Source organism: Heterocephalus glaber, unplaced genomic scaffold (assembly GCF_053883595.1).
Source record: "Heterocephalus glaber isolate CG9 unplaced genomic scaffold, H.glaber_assembly_v1.0 deba00000122, whole genome shotgun sequence".
In the NCBI taxonomy this organism is placed as follows: Eukaryota; Metazoa; Chordata; class Mammalia; order Rodentia; family Bathyergidae; genus Heterocephalus; species Heterocephalus glaber.
In genome coordinates this window covers 58,132,530-58,151,664 of record NW_028258138.1, presented here as the reverse complement: position 1 = coordinate 58,151,664, position 19,135 = coordinate 58,132,530, and the positions used below count along the sequence as shown (strand labels likewise).

The following is a 19,135-nucleotide window of genomic DNA, read 5'->3' as shown; positions in this document are numbered from 1 at the left end:
TCAATTTATCAAAATATTTAAGGTATAATTTTCCTAAACACAAAACATTTAAAACTTTTGCCAAATTTTTAAGCTAATGTTCATATTGATTGCATGACAGTGTAAGTAGCTCTAACAAGAAAAACTCTTAAGAGATATATTTAGACATTAGATGATATGAACATTTTAGAATTTGCTACCCTTATTCTAAAGAACTGATATTATTTTTCTTTCTGTCTCTTATTTTCTGGTTTCTGATTTGTTTAGGATCCACGTTTGGTTACTCCTTTGGCTTTTGCTTTAACATCAGATAATAGAAAACAAGTACAGTCTGGATTGGGAATATTATTGGAAGCCACTCCACTGCCAGATTTTCCTGCTTTGGTGTGAGTAGTAGTCAGTTGTAATGTATCTGTGACTGCCCTGCTATATATATTTCTTCAGTAATCCTCAATATAGATAGATTAGTAAATAAGTCAGTTGGAAATCTCATTGTATTAGTGATCTTGCAAATGATTAAAATAAAATTTTATTTCTGTAGGTGAAAAAGGTAGATATTTACTCGCGGAAAAGTTAGGTCTGAGTGATTAAGTGTGATACTCAGGCACTATCTTTTGTCTCTTACCACTTTTGATGTAGTGTGCTGTGGATACCCTTAATAAGTTTACATCCTACCAGTTTATTTCCTTCATAGAAAGGGCTTTTCTTTCCTGATTGTTTTAAGTGAAAAGTCTAAGCACAACTGTTCACTGTTCTAGATCATTTGCCAAAGAGACAGCTATGAAAACTGCGTGACTAAAAATTAGCTAGGATGGGGAAGAGTTCTGTTATGATTTAGATCTAAAATGTCACCCCAAATTCTCATGTGTGTAGAAGGATCATGGTGTGTAGTATACTCATCCATAGTTAAATGTGCTGTTAGGAAGTAGTTCCATTCAGAAGAGGTGGTTCACTGGGGATGTGACTTGAAACAGTACACCTTCCTCCTTAGCTCCTCCCTTCTCTGTCTCTTTCCTGGCTCTCATGGGATAGACAGCTTTCACCAGCCCAGGCCCTTCCACCATGCCGTTTCTGCCTTAAAGCCAGCTGAAGATGGACTGAAACTACTAAAAACTGAATCAAAATAAACCTCTCCTTTAAGTTGTGAGTGTTGAGTATTTTGTCCCAGTGAGGAAAAAGTAACTAAGGATCTTAAAATAAACTTCTGTGCTTTACTTCAGAAAATGAAATACCATAAATGGTGGCCGGATAAATACAATAAACACTTGAAAAAAAATTGAAAAAGTTTCAAAATTCGAATTTTGAAAAAAATTCAAATTTGGGGGGAGCACTATGTAAACAGTTACTAAAATGTCTAGTAGGGTTCTACTTTAGTACATTTTAAAATTTTAAATGGCTTATTACATAGATGAGTTTCTATTTAAAATGGTTTGGATAATTTGAAACAATCGGTAAAATAGGTGTAACATTCCCTGTATGCCAGAGGTCCAAAAGTGGGGAGTGGACAAATACATGTTTTGGTAAATAGTTTTATTAGAACAAGACCACACCAGTTGTTTTCATCATTTGTGTTCTCTATGGCTGCTTTTACTCTATAACAGCAGGATTGCGTTGTTGTAGCAGAGACGTTTGCTATCCTGTGCTATAAATATATATCTAAAATATATTTTAAAAATTTTTATAAAATACATTAACTGTCTTAATCTCATTTTTCAGAACTAATAATTTAGGTGTTATAAATTGTGAATTAAAGAGCTATGGAATATAAGCCGTAAAAGAACACATCAAAATTCCCTTTATTTTATAATGAATATTTTTTTAACAACAACAACAAAAAATAGACATATAGGAAGTGGCTTATATTACAAGTTAGCAGTGGTCATCTGTGAGTGAAGGTGTTCCTTTTTTGGTGCCTTGTTTATTTCAGTTGTGTTCTTCTGAACTCAGAAGTTTCAGCAGGAAAGCTTCAACTAGACTGTACTTGAGCATTTCATCCTCTGCCTCTGTATGTGAGGCCATCCCACCATTTTCATTGCATCTTGGCCTTCCCTGTCTGTGTTGTAGATAATTTTCACAAGGATCCATTTTTACTTATTATAATATTCTTATTTGACATTATCTTAGGCAGTCTAATAAGGTGAATTTATTGGATGAGTGGATAGGTATGTTTTTTGCTAGTTTTTTATTTGCACATTTAATAAAAATTTATTAAGAACCAACTATGACTATATGTAAGCCCTCTACTAGGCATTTTGTCTGTAGCAGAAAATTAGACTGAATGCATGTTGTCATTAGATTTTCACTGTAGTCAAGAGATAAGTTAAAGCTTCATATTGTGCTCTTCACTAAGAGGAGAAATGATTAATATTAGCATCATATATGGCATTAGTGAACACCTCTTGAAGAGATGGATTTGAACTAAGACCCAATGATAAGAAACTAGTTCTCTATAGATCTGATTCCAGGAAAAAACAAACAAACAAACAGCTCAAAAGGTCCTGAGGCAAGAATAAGCTGAGCTTTTGAAAGAGCAGAATGGGAGTCAGAGAGTTGAGAACATAATGAGAAGATGAGTTTGAAGGACATAAAGACAGATGATTTCACCCATGCTGAGAAGGTTGCTCTGATCATTTCCAATAACTTTGTCCTTATTATGTATAAGCCACTCTCAAACTAGTTCCATGGTGCCTCCAAAGCAAAAGTGAAATTGCTGTTACAAAGACTTGTAAGTAGAAAAAGTAATCCTCCGAAAAGTTCAGGATACTGCCTGAAAACCTGTTTCATCATGATCTCCAAGATTATTTCAAGACTATTTGAAGATTTCTATTACAAAAAAAACCCAGAAAGACACGTTATAAGGGTTCCTAACTTTGCATTTTGCTCTTTTTATGTTATTGTTTTGTTTTGTTTTTTTGATTTTCATTCAGACTTGGAGAAAGTATAGCAGCAAACAATGCATATAGACAACAGGAAACAGAACATATGCCCAGTAGACTGCCTTTGCAATCATTAAATCACAGTTCTTCAACAACAGTAAAGTGTTTAACTCCTCCCCTATCAAAAGATAATGTTCCTGGATTGAACATTGAGGAGTTAATAGAGAAACTTCAGTCTGGGGTGATGGTAAGTGATAAATAGCAATTAGAAATAGAATTGTGTCTAGTACCTACCAACCAAATGTTGGCACTGATTATATCATTTATTTAAAGAACTTAAATGCAGATGTCATCACTGAGCTTTTATCTTTTGGTAGAAAAAGTAACAGTATTCTGAAAAATTTGGAAAGAAAGGGAAAAAATGTAGTCATAAGATTGAAATATTAACACAGTTATTTCTTTTACTAATCCCCTTCCCAGCCACTCAGTTACAGAAGTACTTTTTTAAGTTTCCATCTTAAGTATACCAAATCTTACTCAGATGTTTTCTGCTGCATTGGCTAGATTAAGAAAATATTGTGACTCACTTGATGTAGCAGGTTTTTTTCCTCTGTTACTCATCATTATGTTTTAATAATTTAGTTGCAAATTTCATCATTATTTAAATGCTACAATTTACTGACTTTTTTCTCCATTAAAACCTAGCTAAAGGATCAGATTAATGAAGGGAGAATATCTGACATAATGGATGTATATGAGATGAAACTATCCACATTAGCTGTAAGTACATTTTTATTTTAAGTACATGTAATAAGCTTTTGATTGTTTTGAGAGTTATGAAAATTAATTGTATATTTTCTTGTAGTCCAAAGAAAGCAGGTTACAAGATCTCCTGGAAGCAAAAGCTCTAGCTCTTGCACAGGCTGATAGACTGATTGCTCAATATCGCTGTCAGAGAACTCAAGCTGAGACAGAGGTGGGTACAATAGAAAGACATCTAATGAGTAGAAAATTTAATAGATAAAATAAAAAGTAAGGAAAATATTAGTTACAGACTTATTGTTCTAATTGAACTAAATTGTCCTGAACATTTGACACATCTACTCAATCCATTTTGAAACTCCTGTCTTTAATTTTGGTACATCATTTTTCTACTTAATTGGTATTCTTTTTCTGTATCACTAATGGTCGACGCTTCAGTGTTGGAGGTCACTAGGATTATGCTCTTAAAGCCTTTTCCTTTATTTGTATGTTTTATGGTTTTGACCATTACTAAAATTTTAATGTTCCCAATTTTATGTCAAGCACAGATTGAAAAAGAAAAACCAAGCACTGAATTTCTCCTCTTTCGATGTTTTAGTACACAAGTCCTTCAAACTCAGCATAACCTATAGTGATGAATCACTCTTACCTTTTAAAAAACTTACTAAGTATTCCCTCTACTGTAATTCCAAGTTTTCCATATAAGAAATGTGGAAATCATACAGCTCACCTCTGGTATTACTCAACAAGTCCACTTGATTCTACCTCTAGATATTATTCTTTTCTATCCTGTCTCTGTTCCTACCACTGTTTGGTGTAGGTCAAGTTCTTTTCAGTTTTCATATGAATCAGCAGAGCCTCTAATTAGTCTTTCTATCTTTAGTGCCCTCTTCTCAGCCACCCTGACACTTCTGCCAAACTGTTTTCTGTATTTGGTTCTACTCTCCCTCCTTCCCCCAGGGATCACTGAGGTGATAATCTAATTCTTTCCGTCCCTCTTGTCCTTCATATCCTTCATAATAGCCACCGTTGCTTTCAGAATATAGTTAAAATTCCCATGTGATGCACACAGATTCTAACTACTTCTCAACCCACATCTACCATTTGTGCACATTCATTGCAGCCAACCATATTAGACTACTTTGTATTTTTTGGAACTTGCTATACTCTTTGTGTTTCCTTGTCTTTGCACTTTCTATTCCATGTCTGAGACATCTTTTCCTCTTTTTCTTTGCCTGACTTTTCAGTCTCCTGATTTAATTTTAAATACCTCCATTTTCCAGAAGCCACTTGTGTATTTGGCTAATTTTCCTCTATGTGTCTACCCTGTGCCTATCTCTTTATAATATTTCGTATACCACATGCAAATCATATTACCTCCACCTCCACTTATGATATGAGAGACTGTTTCTTTACCTCCAGGCCCTTGAATCCCCTTTATTATGGTAGGTGCTTGGTAAGTTTGTGCTATGTACATAATATACACATGATGTATTACCGTATGGGTGAGAGTTCGCTTCAGTAACATGAAATTTATAGCATGTATAAATGGAAGTCTAAACTTGATTTTATTTGTAATGAATTATATATTAAAGTCTGGGTTTTGAAAGAACCATTAAATCATTGGCAAGTAAAATAACTTTAAAATCTTTCAGAATAGAAGTATTCTAAAAATATAAAGAAATTGTATGTGTATATGTGTATGTATATATATATATATATATATATATAAACAAATATAACCTTTTTTATTTTAACATGGTATAATTTGTCTTGTCTAGTATGCTGAACCTAGCATAAATTCCAAGAAAGAAAATAAATGTTGTTAAAATAATTTATTCTTGTCACTTATCATAGAGCATTCTTATATTCTATGTGTTTTGGATATGTCTTGTATTTTATTAGAGAATTTAATGTTTTACATACAATACTGGAAATGTTTCTCATGAAATACACTAAGTAATTGGTATTACTCTTATAGCCTGTGCTAAAAACAGAGTAGGACTTAGATTTTCATCTGGCATTTAAAAATAATATTTTCAAGACTAAAGAGATAGAAGAACCCACTTTTTATAATTACTTTTCTGCTTCTCTAATGCTGCATGTCACTTACTAAATGACAGTGGTATTCCCTGGTTATTCTGGCATAAGTGTTAGGTTGAGCAGCTGTGACGTAGTTAAGGTCTTATTTTTGATTCTTACCTGAAATGAGAAAACTGATGTGTGTATACTTAGTGGTTTAATGTTAATGGCTAGCCCCAAAGACTATACCTTTTTACAGTATGTCAATTTACTTTTATGTTACAATTTTGTTCACTTTATTAGTCTGTCTCTGTATTGTCAAAGCAATATATTAAATAAAAATCTGTGATAATACAAGTTGAACATCTCTAATCCAAAATCTTGAAATCCAAAATCTTGAAATCCAAAATACTACCAAGTCCAAAGTTTTTTGAGCATTGACATGATCCCAAAAGGGGAAAATTCCATACTATGAAACTTTTGTTCGCAAAACACTAAAAAACTAAAAATATTATATATTATGATATGTATATAAGGTATATATAAAACATAAATGAATTTTGTCTTTAGACTAAGGTCTCACCAGCAAGAGACCTTATTATGTATATGCAAATATTCCAAATGCCTGAAGAATCTGAAATCTAAAATACTTGTACTCCCATCTGTTTGGGATAAGAGATACTGTATCTGTATTAGATTTATGAGTAGTAGTTAGGTGAAAATATATAACTAAAAGAATTTTCCATAACCCAGTAGATGCTTACCTAGTAGATATTAGATAAGTTCATATTACATTTATGCATTACTAACACTGGGACCATATTTTGAGAAATGTATTGTTAAGCAAGTACATTCTTGGGCAAACAGCACTTACATAAGCTAAGCTGGTTACAGTATAGAAAGGCAATGTAATTTTATGGAACCACCATTGTATATGTGATTTGTTGTTGAATAAACTATTATATTATGCATAACTATATATAAACGATAATGAAAAAGTCTATGTGCTGTTTTCTTTTAAGTCACGGACACTTGCTGGTATGTTGAGAGAAGTTGAAAGAAAAAATGAAGAGCTTGGTGTGTTGCTGAAGTCACAACAGCTTGAGTCAGAGAGAGCCCAGAGTGATATTGAGCATCTCTTTCAACATAATAGGAAATTAGAGTCTGTGGCTGAAGAGCATGAAATACTGACAAAATCCTACATGGAACTTCTTCAGAGGTAAATTGAAAGTTTCTTTGTAAGGTTAGAACCAGGAATGAGCACACTATTTCTTTCCTGTGACTCTAAACTTCTTTTATAAATATGTCATACATTCTAATAATACTATAAAAGAAGTTAGCAAAAAACTTAGACAGTGAACTAAAGTATTGCTTCCTTCAACTCCTTACCAAAGTTACAAACAGAATATGAGACTCTTTCCAGTTGACTTAGAAATACCATATTATGAGATTTAATCTCTACAAGGAAAAGTTTCTCTATTTTGATCACTGACAAATTTTTGTGGCCCAGAACAGTTCTTGATACATACATACTTAGGCACTCTAATAATAATTGTTGGGTGAACTTAGTGGTCACAAATAGTATTAGGTTAAACATATAATTGTTCATTTCTGTAGGGCAAACATAGTTGCATACTGGCAGTTTCATTTCATTCAGGCTAATAGAGAAACTTGTGTTTAACTCATCTTAATGTCATTAAATGTAGTTTATATGAATTACATCTGTAGAATAAGTTCTTGTAAGTGAATTGCTGGGTTAAAATTTTGATAGATATTTCCAGATTTCCATCCAAAAAAGTTATACCAATTCCTAGGCCTATTAATGAAATTTGGTAATTTTTTCCTCCTTTATCAGATGCTTTTATCTTTGGGTCAGTTTTAAAACTCCTAATTATAAGAAAGGCCATGTACAATAAAAATTAAAATAGTAAAAGAAGTGGAGAAATTTAGAATCTTAAACTTTTTTAAAGACAGCTGTATATAGTTAGAGCAGATTATGTAATGCAGTATCATCTCGTAAATTAAAACTATTGAAACATATGAAGCTAATGTCCTGCATATTTCTATTTCACATTAACTTTAACCACATCACCCAAAACATATCTTTACTGACTTTTAATTGATTGAATTCTGCTTATGTCTTGCTTGTTTATAACATTCCCCCCTCTTAAAGAGCATTGTTTCACCTATAATTCCAGCATATTGGAGGCTGAGACAGGAAGATTTTGACTTCTAGCCCAGCCTGGGCTATATAGTAACACTCTAGCTCCAAAGAAAAGAATACTGTTACTTTTTTATGTCATACATTTTCTACCATCAAGATATCAACTTTAGGGCCAGGGATTTAGCTCATTGGTGCCGCATCTGACTTGCAATTTAAGTCCTGAGTTCGATCACTGGTACCAAAAAAAAAAAAATCAACTTGTTTCCTTGTCTTTTCAGAAATGAAGCTACTGAAAAGAAGAATAAAGACCTACAGATCACATGTGATTCTCTGAATAAACAGATTGAAACAGTGAAAAAGTTAAATGAATCACTCAAGCAACAAAATGAAAAGTAAAATCTCTGGTTCTATAATTATTGGATTTTTTTAAAAAACAAAATGATTCTATTTCTATACACAACATTATTTTTATTGGTAGAATTAGAATTCTCACTTAAGTACAAAATATTGGCAGATTTTAGAGGTAATTACAGTTTTATGATTTTTCTCTTAGTTATTGGGGACAAAAAATCACAAATAATATGGTTCATTGATTTTTCTTTTATATTTTCAGAACTATTGCCCAATTAATAGAGAAAGAAGAACAGAGAAAAGAAGTCCAAAACCAGTTAGCTGACAGAGAATGTAAATTAGCAAGTAAGTAGTTTCTTACTAAATGCAGTATCTATTTTTAACATATTCTGTGTTGGAATAAAATCAAAATTTGAATGATTTATTTCACTTTCCCATTATATTTTACTTTCCTTGTTATTTTTTGAACCTTAAGTCACACATTAAACAACTTTCCTTTTTTCCTGTAACATTTTACAAAGCAATTTTCTTTAATTCATCAAGTAGGAAAAGCAATATAATTTTTTGAAACCTGGTTATAAGAAATGCCCTTTTTATAATAAAGTGCTTTTAAGGAATATAACAGCAGGTGGCACTGCTAGGTAACATTTAGTCACTAGCTTCTTAATGCCATATCTGTACAATGATCCACAAAAACATTTTTGTCCAATTCACTTGCCTTTGAGCACAGAGAAGTCTACCTGTATATTTTTTCAGTGTTCCCTCTCCTTTTCCCTTCTACCCCTTATGTCCTGAGGGTTGTCCTTTTCTTCTTTAATATGTATTGTATTTAGAAGGGATGGGGGGAAAGACATGGAGAATTGGCATTTCCTGTAGAATACAGTAAAGCTTTGGTGTGAGAACATAATTTGTTCCAGAAATATGCTTGTAATCCAAAGCACTTGTATATCAAAGCAAATTTCCCCATAAGAAGTAATAGAAACTCAGATGATTTGTTCCACAACCCAAAGATAATTCATTTAAAAAGGATAACAATACTGTAATGTAATACAAAATAATAAATGAGAAATACAAAATATAAAGAAAAATAAATTAACCAGCACTTATCTTTGAAATCCTTTGTGGCTGGTATGAGACAAGAGAGGAGCATTATTGTATTATACAGGATGACTCTCGTTATCACTAGTAGAATCACTGCTATCTGTTGGCTCAGTGGCATTTTTTTGCTGTGTGCAACTTTAACGAGGAACCTATCCAATGATACTCACTTTTGCCTCTTTTTGAGGATTTCACAGAAATGTGACATTGCGTTGTTGTTAAACAGATTCATTGCTTGCAAGGCTGCAGTCTCATTTGGGTGGTGCTTTTCTGCAAAATTTGACACTGTTTCCCACATTTTAGACATCTCCCTAATCTCCTTTGAAGTGAAAGATTCCTCCTCCTTTTTTACCTCCTCTGCTGATAAGATCTCCATAACCTCTTGCTGCTGGGAGAAATCACCCACAGTACTGCAGAGGGAGAGAGGGAGGAAGAACCATTGGTTCATTGTGATCATGTGACATTTGGCATCATCTACTACTCATATTGAAGACATCTCTACTTTTTAAGTTAAAATTTATTAGAAGTGTTTGCTTGTCTTGCAGAACACTCAAGAATCAAATTACTTGCAATCCAAGCTTTTACTATACTGGCATAAGGGAGGTTTCATGTTGTATTTTATTTAGCAAATTCTATAAAGTTTATATTTCTAGGAAGATATTTCTTCAATCTTATTCACTTTCTTCTACTATACAGTTGCTATAAACTACATTTACAGGATAATGTCAGTTTAAGAGTTAAGCTGATTGTTTTTTTGTTTGAAGATTTGCATCAAAAAGCAAAAGTACAAGAAGAAAAGATTAAAGTCTTACAAAAGGAAAGGGAAGATAAGGAAGAAACCATCCATATCCTTAGAAAAGAATTAAGCAGAACAGAACAAATGAGAAAGGATTTGAGCATTAAGGTAAGACTGTTCACTTTTCATTAGAATGGAAATGTTATTTTTTAGCCAAGCGTAGTGGCACTTACCTGTAATCCTAGCACTCTGGGAGGCTGAGGCAGGAGGAGTGCAAGCTCAAACCCAACCTAGGCAGTTTAGCAACTTAATGGGAAGGGATGTACCTCAGTCAAAGGCCCTAGTTCAGTCCTCACTACCACCACCACCACCAAAAAAAATTATTTTGTGAAAAAGGTGAATTTGGGTAAATTAATGTTCTGTGTCTTCAGTAATTTTGTTTAAAAGATATTAGAATCTCAACACATTTCAACTGTTATTTTCTGAGAGTTCTCTTACAATGTGAAAACCATGTATTTCTTAAAATCATCAAACATTTATTAAATACATACTGTGTGCCAGTACTTAGAGCTTTCAAGTGTTCAAAGAATACAGAAAGGGTTTTCTAGTACTTGATATTGCATTTATGTAGCTAAATATAGATATGTAGTTATATATTAATACCTGAATTCTAATACTTATAACTTACAAATGAGGAAATGGAGTCTGAGATTACAGCTATTGAGCATAATAGTAGATAAATATTCTGAATCTAAGTCCAGTCTTGTTTCTATATTATGATGATTGCATAAGTTGGATGATAGCTATGAATTGTGCTTGCTGGCCTATTTAGTACCAGAAAGATGAGAACAGATTGGGCTTAAAAGATTGAGTTATTAAAGAGCATGAGTATCAGAAAAAGTATAAAATTTAGTGCTACTACATTTATAGTTTTAGAGCATCTACTTCAACGTGGTTATCTTTTTAGTAATTCTCAACTACATGTTTGGTTCAAAATGTATTATATTACCTAATTACCACTTAGCTCAAACTTAACATATAATTTAATTAACTTAAATATGATACATATTTAGGTCTTGAAATGATTGTCTCACAAATAAAGGATCTAAAATATCTATGAAGAAAAAAGCATGCTAAGTTATTTTTCTTCTCAATTTTTTATCCCCCATTCCCAATTCCCTAGGCTTCCTCCTTAGAGGTTCAGAAGGCCCAATTAGAAGGTCGTTTGGAAGAAAAAGAGTCTTTGGTGAAACTTCAGCAAGAGGAGTTGAATAAACACTCTCACATGATAGCAATGATCCACAGTTTAAGTGGTGGAAAAATAAGTCCAGAAACTGTGAATCTTAGTATATAAACATTATGACATTTTGGAATTTGTGATCTAGTGATATTTTTTATGTATTTATGTGTTTGAGAGGCGTGGTTAAGGGAGGTAATTTGTGACTCCAAAACAAGTGGAAATGATTATCTAATTATTAATTTAGTAAAGATCCTAATTTGATGCATATTTTATTCGGTCGTTTGAATAGAAATTCTTTTTAGTTTTACTTTCTATTTTTAGCTTCTATTGCTTGAAGTGTTCTTTGGTTCTTGCATTAGAATATCCCTCCTAAGAAACCTGTATGTTTAAACTTCTAGTGTCTTTTGCTTATCTAATAATTTATTCTCATTTGTAATTACAATCATGAGTTGCTAAACAACAAGGATACATTTTTATAAATTCATCATTAAATGAATATATTTACAGAAACTAAGAATTTAGTTACTGGGTACTGTCATCTTATGGAACCACCAAGGTAAATGTAGTCTGTCAGTGACCACAGTGTCATTGCGTAAAGCACATGACTATTTAGTTTTAATATTAAACCTTCTTGATACAACAATCTTAAAGATCAGTAAATTAAAAAGATAACTGTTAGTAGAGATGACATGATATACTACTAGAGAAGTTTATCTGTAAAGTAGCATAAAAGAAAATATCAGTGAATTTAAAAGAAAGATTCTACATTTGAAAAAAATGAATAGTTATTGGAATGTATTAAAATTAGGAGGTAGCTATTTTGTCAAAAGATTACATTGTCTCTTTAAAAAACTAGTTGTAGAATTATTTGTAAGGTATCTTCAGTTTGTACTTTCTGGTTTTGAAACATTGCTTGTTGTCCTACCTGTATCACTTCCCATTATAAATTTCTTAGGATTGTTACATAGGGGTAATTTGGATTCTACCCTTACTATACAGTTAGAACTGTATTTGTTGTTAATTATAACATGATACACATTTAATTTATAGTTTTTAATTGGGCCATTTGATTTTAAAGCATAGATTAAGTATTCATATAGTTCTTTCCTACAAGGAAGTTATTTGGTACAAAAGTACATTTGAATTAATTATTTATTCTAAATGTACTTCCAAAAAGGTTTTATGTCAATTATTTTTATTGGTATACTTTTACAGCCATTATTTTATTTGCTGCTTTCTTTACTCTGTTTGATTTAAGTCAATTTAGCTTCACTTCTGTTTTTAAACCATAGTCTATCTGAACTTATGTTTAGAAATTAAAACTAAATATATTTTGCTAATTCCATTAAGAAATATAAAACCATAATAGTTTTACATATTTATGTACATTTTTTCAGTTCTGGAATTTTTAAAAAGTCTTACACAAAGTAAAACATTTTAAATTACTACTTCTTTAGAAGTACATTCTATTTCTCTTGAAATTTCATGCATTTTAAATTTAATATTTTTAAAAGTCTTTAAATGGATAGCTATAATTAAAGTACAAAACGTGTTCTCTCTCTTTTTTTAATTTTGCTTTTTTGTTATTTTATTTTTTGAGTCCGGGCTGGCCCCAAACTCATGGCTATCCTCCTGCCTCAGCCTCCCAAGTGTGGGATTACAGGCATGCACCACCACTCACGGCTTTTTTTTCTTTTTTGGTTTTTGAACAAAATGTTTTATAAAGTGAAAAGGACACAACATTAAATGAGTGAATGAACCAAAAACTCCAGGGAAAATCAGAATATTTTAACAATTTGAGCATCTCTAGACATTGAACCTAGTCTAATGTGGCCCTATAGAACTTTCTGTGATAATGGCAGTGTTCTATATCCAAGCTGCCCTATACCATAAGACAGATCATACCAGATGGCAGATCTCTTAGAGACAAGTGCCCAAACTGCAACCCAGACCCCACTTATTTATCACAAAGTCCCAACGCTGCAATTAAACCTGAATACTGAGGATTTAGTTTAGAAAAAACAACTCATACATTAACATCTTTTGCCTTAAAAACAAAGAACATGTGTGCCATAGGTTCGTCATCACTGCCATAGGCATTAACCATATGTAACTATTGAGCATTTGATATTAATTTTAATTTAGTACTTATCCTACTGTACAATGCAGATCTAACCCATTCTTGTAAGAATTTATTTACTTATTTATTTGTGTTTTTTGCTTTGGTTTTGGTTTTTTTCTTTCTTCTTTTTGGTTTTCTGAGGCAAGGTGTCACCATGTAGTCCAAGATGGCCTTGAATTCACAATTGGAGAGCTGGAGTTACAGGCTTGTGCCACACACTTGGCACAATTTGCATATTCTTAAAGTCCTATATAAGTGATGTAGTAGTCCCTCTTTTTACCATTTCAGTTACCATAGTCAACCAGTGCCTGAAAATGTTAAGTGGAAAATTCCAGAAATAGTGATTCATAAGTTTTAAATTGCACACTGTTCTCAGTAGCATCATCCCATTCAATCTTGGAACATGAATCATCTCTTTTATCCAGTGTGTCTGTGTTATATATGCTACCTTCTCATTAGTCACTTAGTAGCCGGTTATCAGATCAACTCTCAGGGATCATAGTGCTTATGTTCAAGTGTTCTTTATTTTATAGTACTTACTAATGCTCCCAAAGTATAAGAGTAGTAATGCTGGCAATTGGGTGGTCCACAGAGAAGCCATAGAGTGTTTCCTTTAGGTTTCATCTCCATCATCACAAGATGGGTGAGTTTGGTACTGTAAGATTTTGAGAGGGACTGCATTTTAAAAACTTATTACAGTATAATTGTTTTCTTATATTATAATTTCTTGCTGTACCTCATTTATAAATTAATCCTTATTATATAGATGAATAACTAGGAAACAAAATAGTATATATAGGAATTGGTACTGCGCTTGGTTTCAGGCAATTCCTGAATATCTTGGAACATATCCTTTGCAAATAAAATGGGATACTGTATCTCAAAATATTTTTAGTATTTTTTAATACAATAATTTTTATATTTTTATTCTAATCTTTTCTCTCTGAAGAAGAAAAACCATACTTCAGTTTTGGTGGTATTATTTAGTCATCATCCTTTTCTGTCTTTTGCGCACCATTCTTATTGTTCCTATTATTTTTCTTAATGACCTTAGTATATTGGACAGTTTATTGGTTGTTTTTGTTTTAAGGTTTTTATTTTGTTTTTGGTTCTACTTCCTCAGATTTGAAATAACAAAAATGGATATGTTTTCATTGTAAAAAAAAATTTAAATCAACTTTGAGCTACTCTTATACTAATATACAAATTATGCATATATGGTTTCTTAATGGAGAAAACAAAACTTGGGAAATGCATTATTAAGATACTTAAATGGAAAAACATCTTCCAGAGCATATACTCACACAGTTCCTTTTGCTTTTTATACTTACCACTTGAACAAATAGAGACTTCTTTTAAAATTTGACTGATTAAAATTTTTAATAACTGAGAGCAGTGGCATACATCTATAATTGCAGCTACTTAAGTTACTGAGGCAGGAGGACTGCAAGTTCAAGGTCTGCTTGGGCATCTTACTAAAACCATGTCTCACAAATTAAAAGAGCTGGCTACAACAGCGTCTGCGGCCCAGCCGGTGCACCCCTCCATCAGGCAGTCATGGGGAGACCAGTTGGTGGACGCGACAGGGCATGGGGTGCAGAGGCCTGGCTAGTGGCAGTGGAGCGAGGCCCTGCCAAGGGTGGCAGCCCAGCCGGGAGCCACCAGGATCTTCAGTCATGAAACGGGTGTGCACCGAGCACATCCAGATGGTAGTGTCCTGCTACCTCAAGCGCCAGCAGTACATGGATTCAGATGGCCCCCCGAGGCAAGGCCTGTGTCTGTCTCATACTGCTGAGGAGATGGCAGCCAATCTCACAGTCCAGTCAGAAACCGGTTGTGCCAACATAGTGTCTGCAGCCCCTTGCCAAGCAGAACCCCAGCAATACAAAGTACAGTTTGGGCAACTGCGGAATTTTCTCACTGATTCTGCTTCCCAGTATAGCCATGAAGTTATACTCTCCTCTACCCAGTTTGTCTACCTCCGTCTCACCCTGGACCAAAGCAGCCCAAAGAGCACAGTGGAAAGTTTCTATAGCCACTTCATGGAATGTTCCTGCAGAATGCAAGCCAGAAGGATGTTATTGAGCAGCTGCAGACCACTCTGACCATCCAGGACATCCTGTCCAATTTCAAGCTTCATGCATTCCTAGATAACAAGTACGTGGTCCATCTCCAGGAAGACAGCTACAACTACCTGATCCGCTACCTCCAAAGTGACACCAGTCCTGCCCTGTGCAAGGTCCTCACCTTACATATCCACCTGGATGCGCAGCCTACCAAGAGAAAAGACTACCAGCTCTATGCCAATGGTGGCTCCTGCAGTGAGAGCAGCGGATATGCCCAGCCCCGTTCTGCAGCAGAAGGCCGCACTGAAGGTCTTCCACGAAAGCATCAAACGCATCAAGGGTGCCCCCCCTCCCTCACCATCATCTGCGTCTACGCCTTCTACAACACAAAGCAGCTGTTAAACACTCCAGAAATTGCCCCCATAGCAAGTTGCTTGCTGCTGGGTTTGACAACTCCTGCATAAAACTCTGGAGTCTGCAGTCCAAGAAGTTGAAATCAGAGCCCCACCTTGTAGACACATCACATATCCACTTGGCTTGTGATACTCTGGAGGAAGAGGAGGATGTGGAGGACAGCACAGGCATGGAAATGAAGATCCTATGGGGACACTGGGCCAGTGTACAGCACAAGTTTCCTCACAGACAGCTCAGGGTTACTCTCTTGTTCTGAGGACATGTTCAGCCGGTACTGGGATCTTTGATCAGACATACCCACTGAGGATATATGCAGGACATCAGCAGATGTGGACTGTGTCAGATTCCACCCTAACTCTACTTAGCCATGGGCTGGACCACAAGACTGTCTGGCTGTGGAGCACCCAGCAGGGAAACTCAGTGAGGCTCTTCATAGGCCACTGTGGCCCTGCGCTTTCTCTGGCTTTCTCTCCCAACGGGAAGTACTTGGCATCCACTGGCGAAGGCCAGAAGTTAAAACTGTGGGACCTGGCCTCCAGGACCCTGAGCTAAGAGGCCACACAGACAGCTTTACCAGCCTTGACTTCAGCCCTGACAGTGGCCTAGTGGCCTCCGCCTCCATGGACAACTCAGTGGGCGTCTGGGACTTCTGGAACACATGCTGTAGCACACCTGCAGATGGCTCCTCCGGTGAGCTCGTGGTGTCTACACTGGGCAGATGAGCAGTGTACTAAGCGGGCAGTTCATGGCCTGCAACCTGCTTCCTGTGACCAGGATCACACAGAAGAATCTGAAACATTGATTCTTATCTTGGCTGGAATGGACTAGGCTGTGGTGAGAGGCCTCTGGCTGCAGCATGGACATGGACATGGACATGGTGAGCAAATTACTGACAGACTGTGAAAGAGCCCTCCCCCCATTGCAGCCTCATTGTCATGGGACTCAGTCAGGGATGGGGCATGGCTCAGTAATGCCTAGACTCTAGATGAGCACTAGGATGCTCTGAGGTCAGTGGCATGTTCCCAGAGGACCCTTGGGACCCTGTGTGCAAGCACCTTCCCATTTGTGTCTTGTCCTCCCAGTGTGCTTACTGAGGGGAGTTGCCAAATGCCCTCCACAGTACCCCTAGACACCCTCAGCCACCCTTGAGGAAGGAAGGAGGGACAGAACTGGGAAAGGGAGGAATCTTTTCCTGAGTGGTAGAACCAGAATTTTTTGTTATTGTTATTATGATGATGATGATTATTACAAAGCGGCACTGGCAGAGGGGAACATCTCTGCTTTTATCTTCAAGTTTGACTCCTGCCACTGGCTGTGATACTTGGAAATTTTATTTTATTTTTTTGCTTAAATTCTTTTGTTGGTACATTTTAGGTATACAATACGTTTACATTTATCATTGGGTGCTTGTACCTGTACATGGTGTATCTTGGTTCTTATTTTTTCCCCATTACCTGTGCACCCTTCACCCCCTCTACCCTTCCCAATTTACATAGACTTTGTTTCCATTTTTTTTCTTTTTGCATAATTTTTCCTTTCCCTTTCCTTTCCCCTTCCCCTCCTACTTCCCCTACCCCTTTGCACCTTTTCTTCCTATTTCAAATTATCAGTTATTCATTTTAATCATTTTAATCCTTCGTTACACTTTCAGTTTTTCACACTACAGAAACTATTTGGTATTTACATATGTGTGTCCTATTTCACTTAAGAGTATGGCCTCAGTATGCATGTGATACTTGGAATTTTGAGCTTCAGGGAATTCAGATTTTCGTAGCACAGTGTATCAGGAGAAAGGGAAATCTTGAGTGCACATTGAGCACACCAAATGGCATATTTACGGAAGTCAGTGGGTGGGTTGACTGGGAAGATTGGGCTCTTGCAATTATGGTGGGAAAGATTCTTTCTTGGCTGCACTTCTATCAGTAATTCTCTCCTCTGAAAAGAAAGATGATGGTAGGAGCGGGTGCACTTTAGTGGTAGTGCATTTGCCTAGCATGTGAGAGGCCCTGGTTCAAACCTCAGTACCACCAAAAAAAAAAAAAAAAAAATATGGTAAAGAATAATTTGTTGGAGGGCTGAGAATGTAGCTCAGCGGTACAGCATCTGCCTGGCAAGCGCAAGTCTCTGAATTTGTTTCCTAGTACCCAAAAAGAAGAATTTGGAGTAAGTCACTATATAGAATTAGTGTTAGATTTTAGAGTGACTGTTAATCAGAGGTTAGAATTTCTGCTCTCTTATCCTGCGTTGAGTGCATCATGAGGTGAATCCTGATTGCACATGCACATGTCGAACTGTGCCCTGAGGATAAAGCAAGTTCTAATGTATGGGGAAAGGATTAAATATTTCTATTTTCCCCCAAAAAAAAATTAAAGGGACTGACGGTGTAACTCAGTGGTAGAGCACTTTCATGACATGCACAAGGCTCCAGGTTTATTCTCCAGTACTGCAAAAATAATAACACCAAGACAAAAAATAATAAAGATGTAATGCTGTGTTTTAAGGTGCTATTATCAGATTAGTGTTCTTTGGGAACTATTTACCTTTATGCCATAAAGATTAATTCTCTTAAGAATGTAAGAATGTCTTGTGTTAGGACTGTTATATTAGGCCTCATGATGCATAAAGTCTCTGTCATAACTATTCAGTCCTGCAAGTATAGCACAAAAGCAGCCACTGCAGATGCTTAAGAAAATATTCGTGGCTGTGTTCCAATAAAACCTTATTAACAAAAACAAATTAAATCTATTAAAATTGAAACTATTAAATCTGCTTACTAAGAAATATATTTATACATGTTTAGTAATCTTTGTCTCAAAATATTTCAATTGATTATAGCATAGCTGCTTTTTTATGTTTTCTCTTCACCTGTTCTTTTACTTTTATGTTTATACATAAAATGCGGGAGTTGCAGATGTTTATAAGTCTTCCTTTTTTTTAATGTGTTTTGACAAAATAAGTTCTTTAACCATCAGAGTTAATATAATACCATATTATAATTAATATGATGTGTAGAAGGCTCAGGATTTAGCTCAGTGGAGCCTCCACCTGCCTTACAAGCACAAGGTCCTGAGTACGATCCCCAGTATAAATAAATTAAATAAATAAATAAATAAATAAATGAATGAATGGTGTAGAAACCTTACAAGTATATGGGACCATTTCTCTTCATTATTAATTTTATAGTTGACATATATATCACATCTATATACTTAGCTAAACCATGAAGCAACATCATATTTTTTTCTTTAAACAGGTACATGTAAAAACTCTGGCTCTCAAAATCATCAATATATTTACCTATTTGC

At 34.9% G+C, this 19,135-nt stretch overlaps 1 protein-coding gene and 1 pseudogene across 2 annotated transcripts in view; both read left to right on the top strand.

Annotated features, from left to right (window-relative positions):
• The window catches only part of Cip2a (cellular inhibitor of PP2A), a 30,361-nt gene extending 19,000 nt beyond the window's left edge, over positions 1–11,361 (top strand). The window contains exons 13-21 of one of the 2 annotated variants that reach the window (XM_004835759.4): positions 247–365; positions 2,907–3,102; positions 3,561–3,635; positions 3,721–3,831; positions 6,662–6,858; positions 8,082–8,195; positions 8,417–8,499; positions 10,017–10,156; positions 11,172–11,361. In XM_004835759.4, the coding sequence (XP_004835816.1) occupies positions 247–365; positions 2,907–3,102; positions 3,561–3,635; positions 3,721–3,831; positions 6,662–6,858; positions 8,082–8,195; positions 8,417–8,499; positions 10,017–10,156; positions 11,172–11,342 (1,206 nt within the window). In that variant the 3' untranslated portion in view covers positions 11,343–11,361. Of the gene's footprint in view, positions 1–246; positions 366–2,906; positions 3,103–3,560; positions 3,636–3,720; positions 3,832–6,661; positions 6,859–8,081; positions 8,327–8,416; positions 8,500–10,016; positions 10,157–11,171 lie in introns of those variants that run through there. The other variant, XR_015452696.1, reaches the window with a different exon arrangement.
• A 564-nt stretch (positions 11,362–11,925) lies between these two features.
• LOC101710477 (TAF5-like RNA polymerase II p300/CBP-associated factor-associated factor 65 kDa subunit 5L pseudogene) lies at positions 11,926–18,587 on the top strand (annotated as a pseudogene).
• The last annotated feature ends 548 nt before the right edge of the window (positions 18,588–19,135 follow it).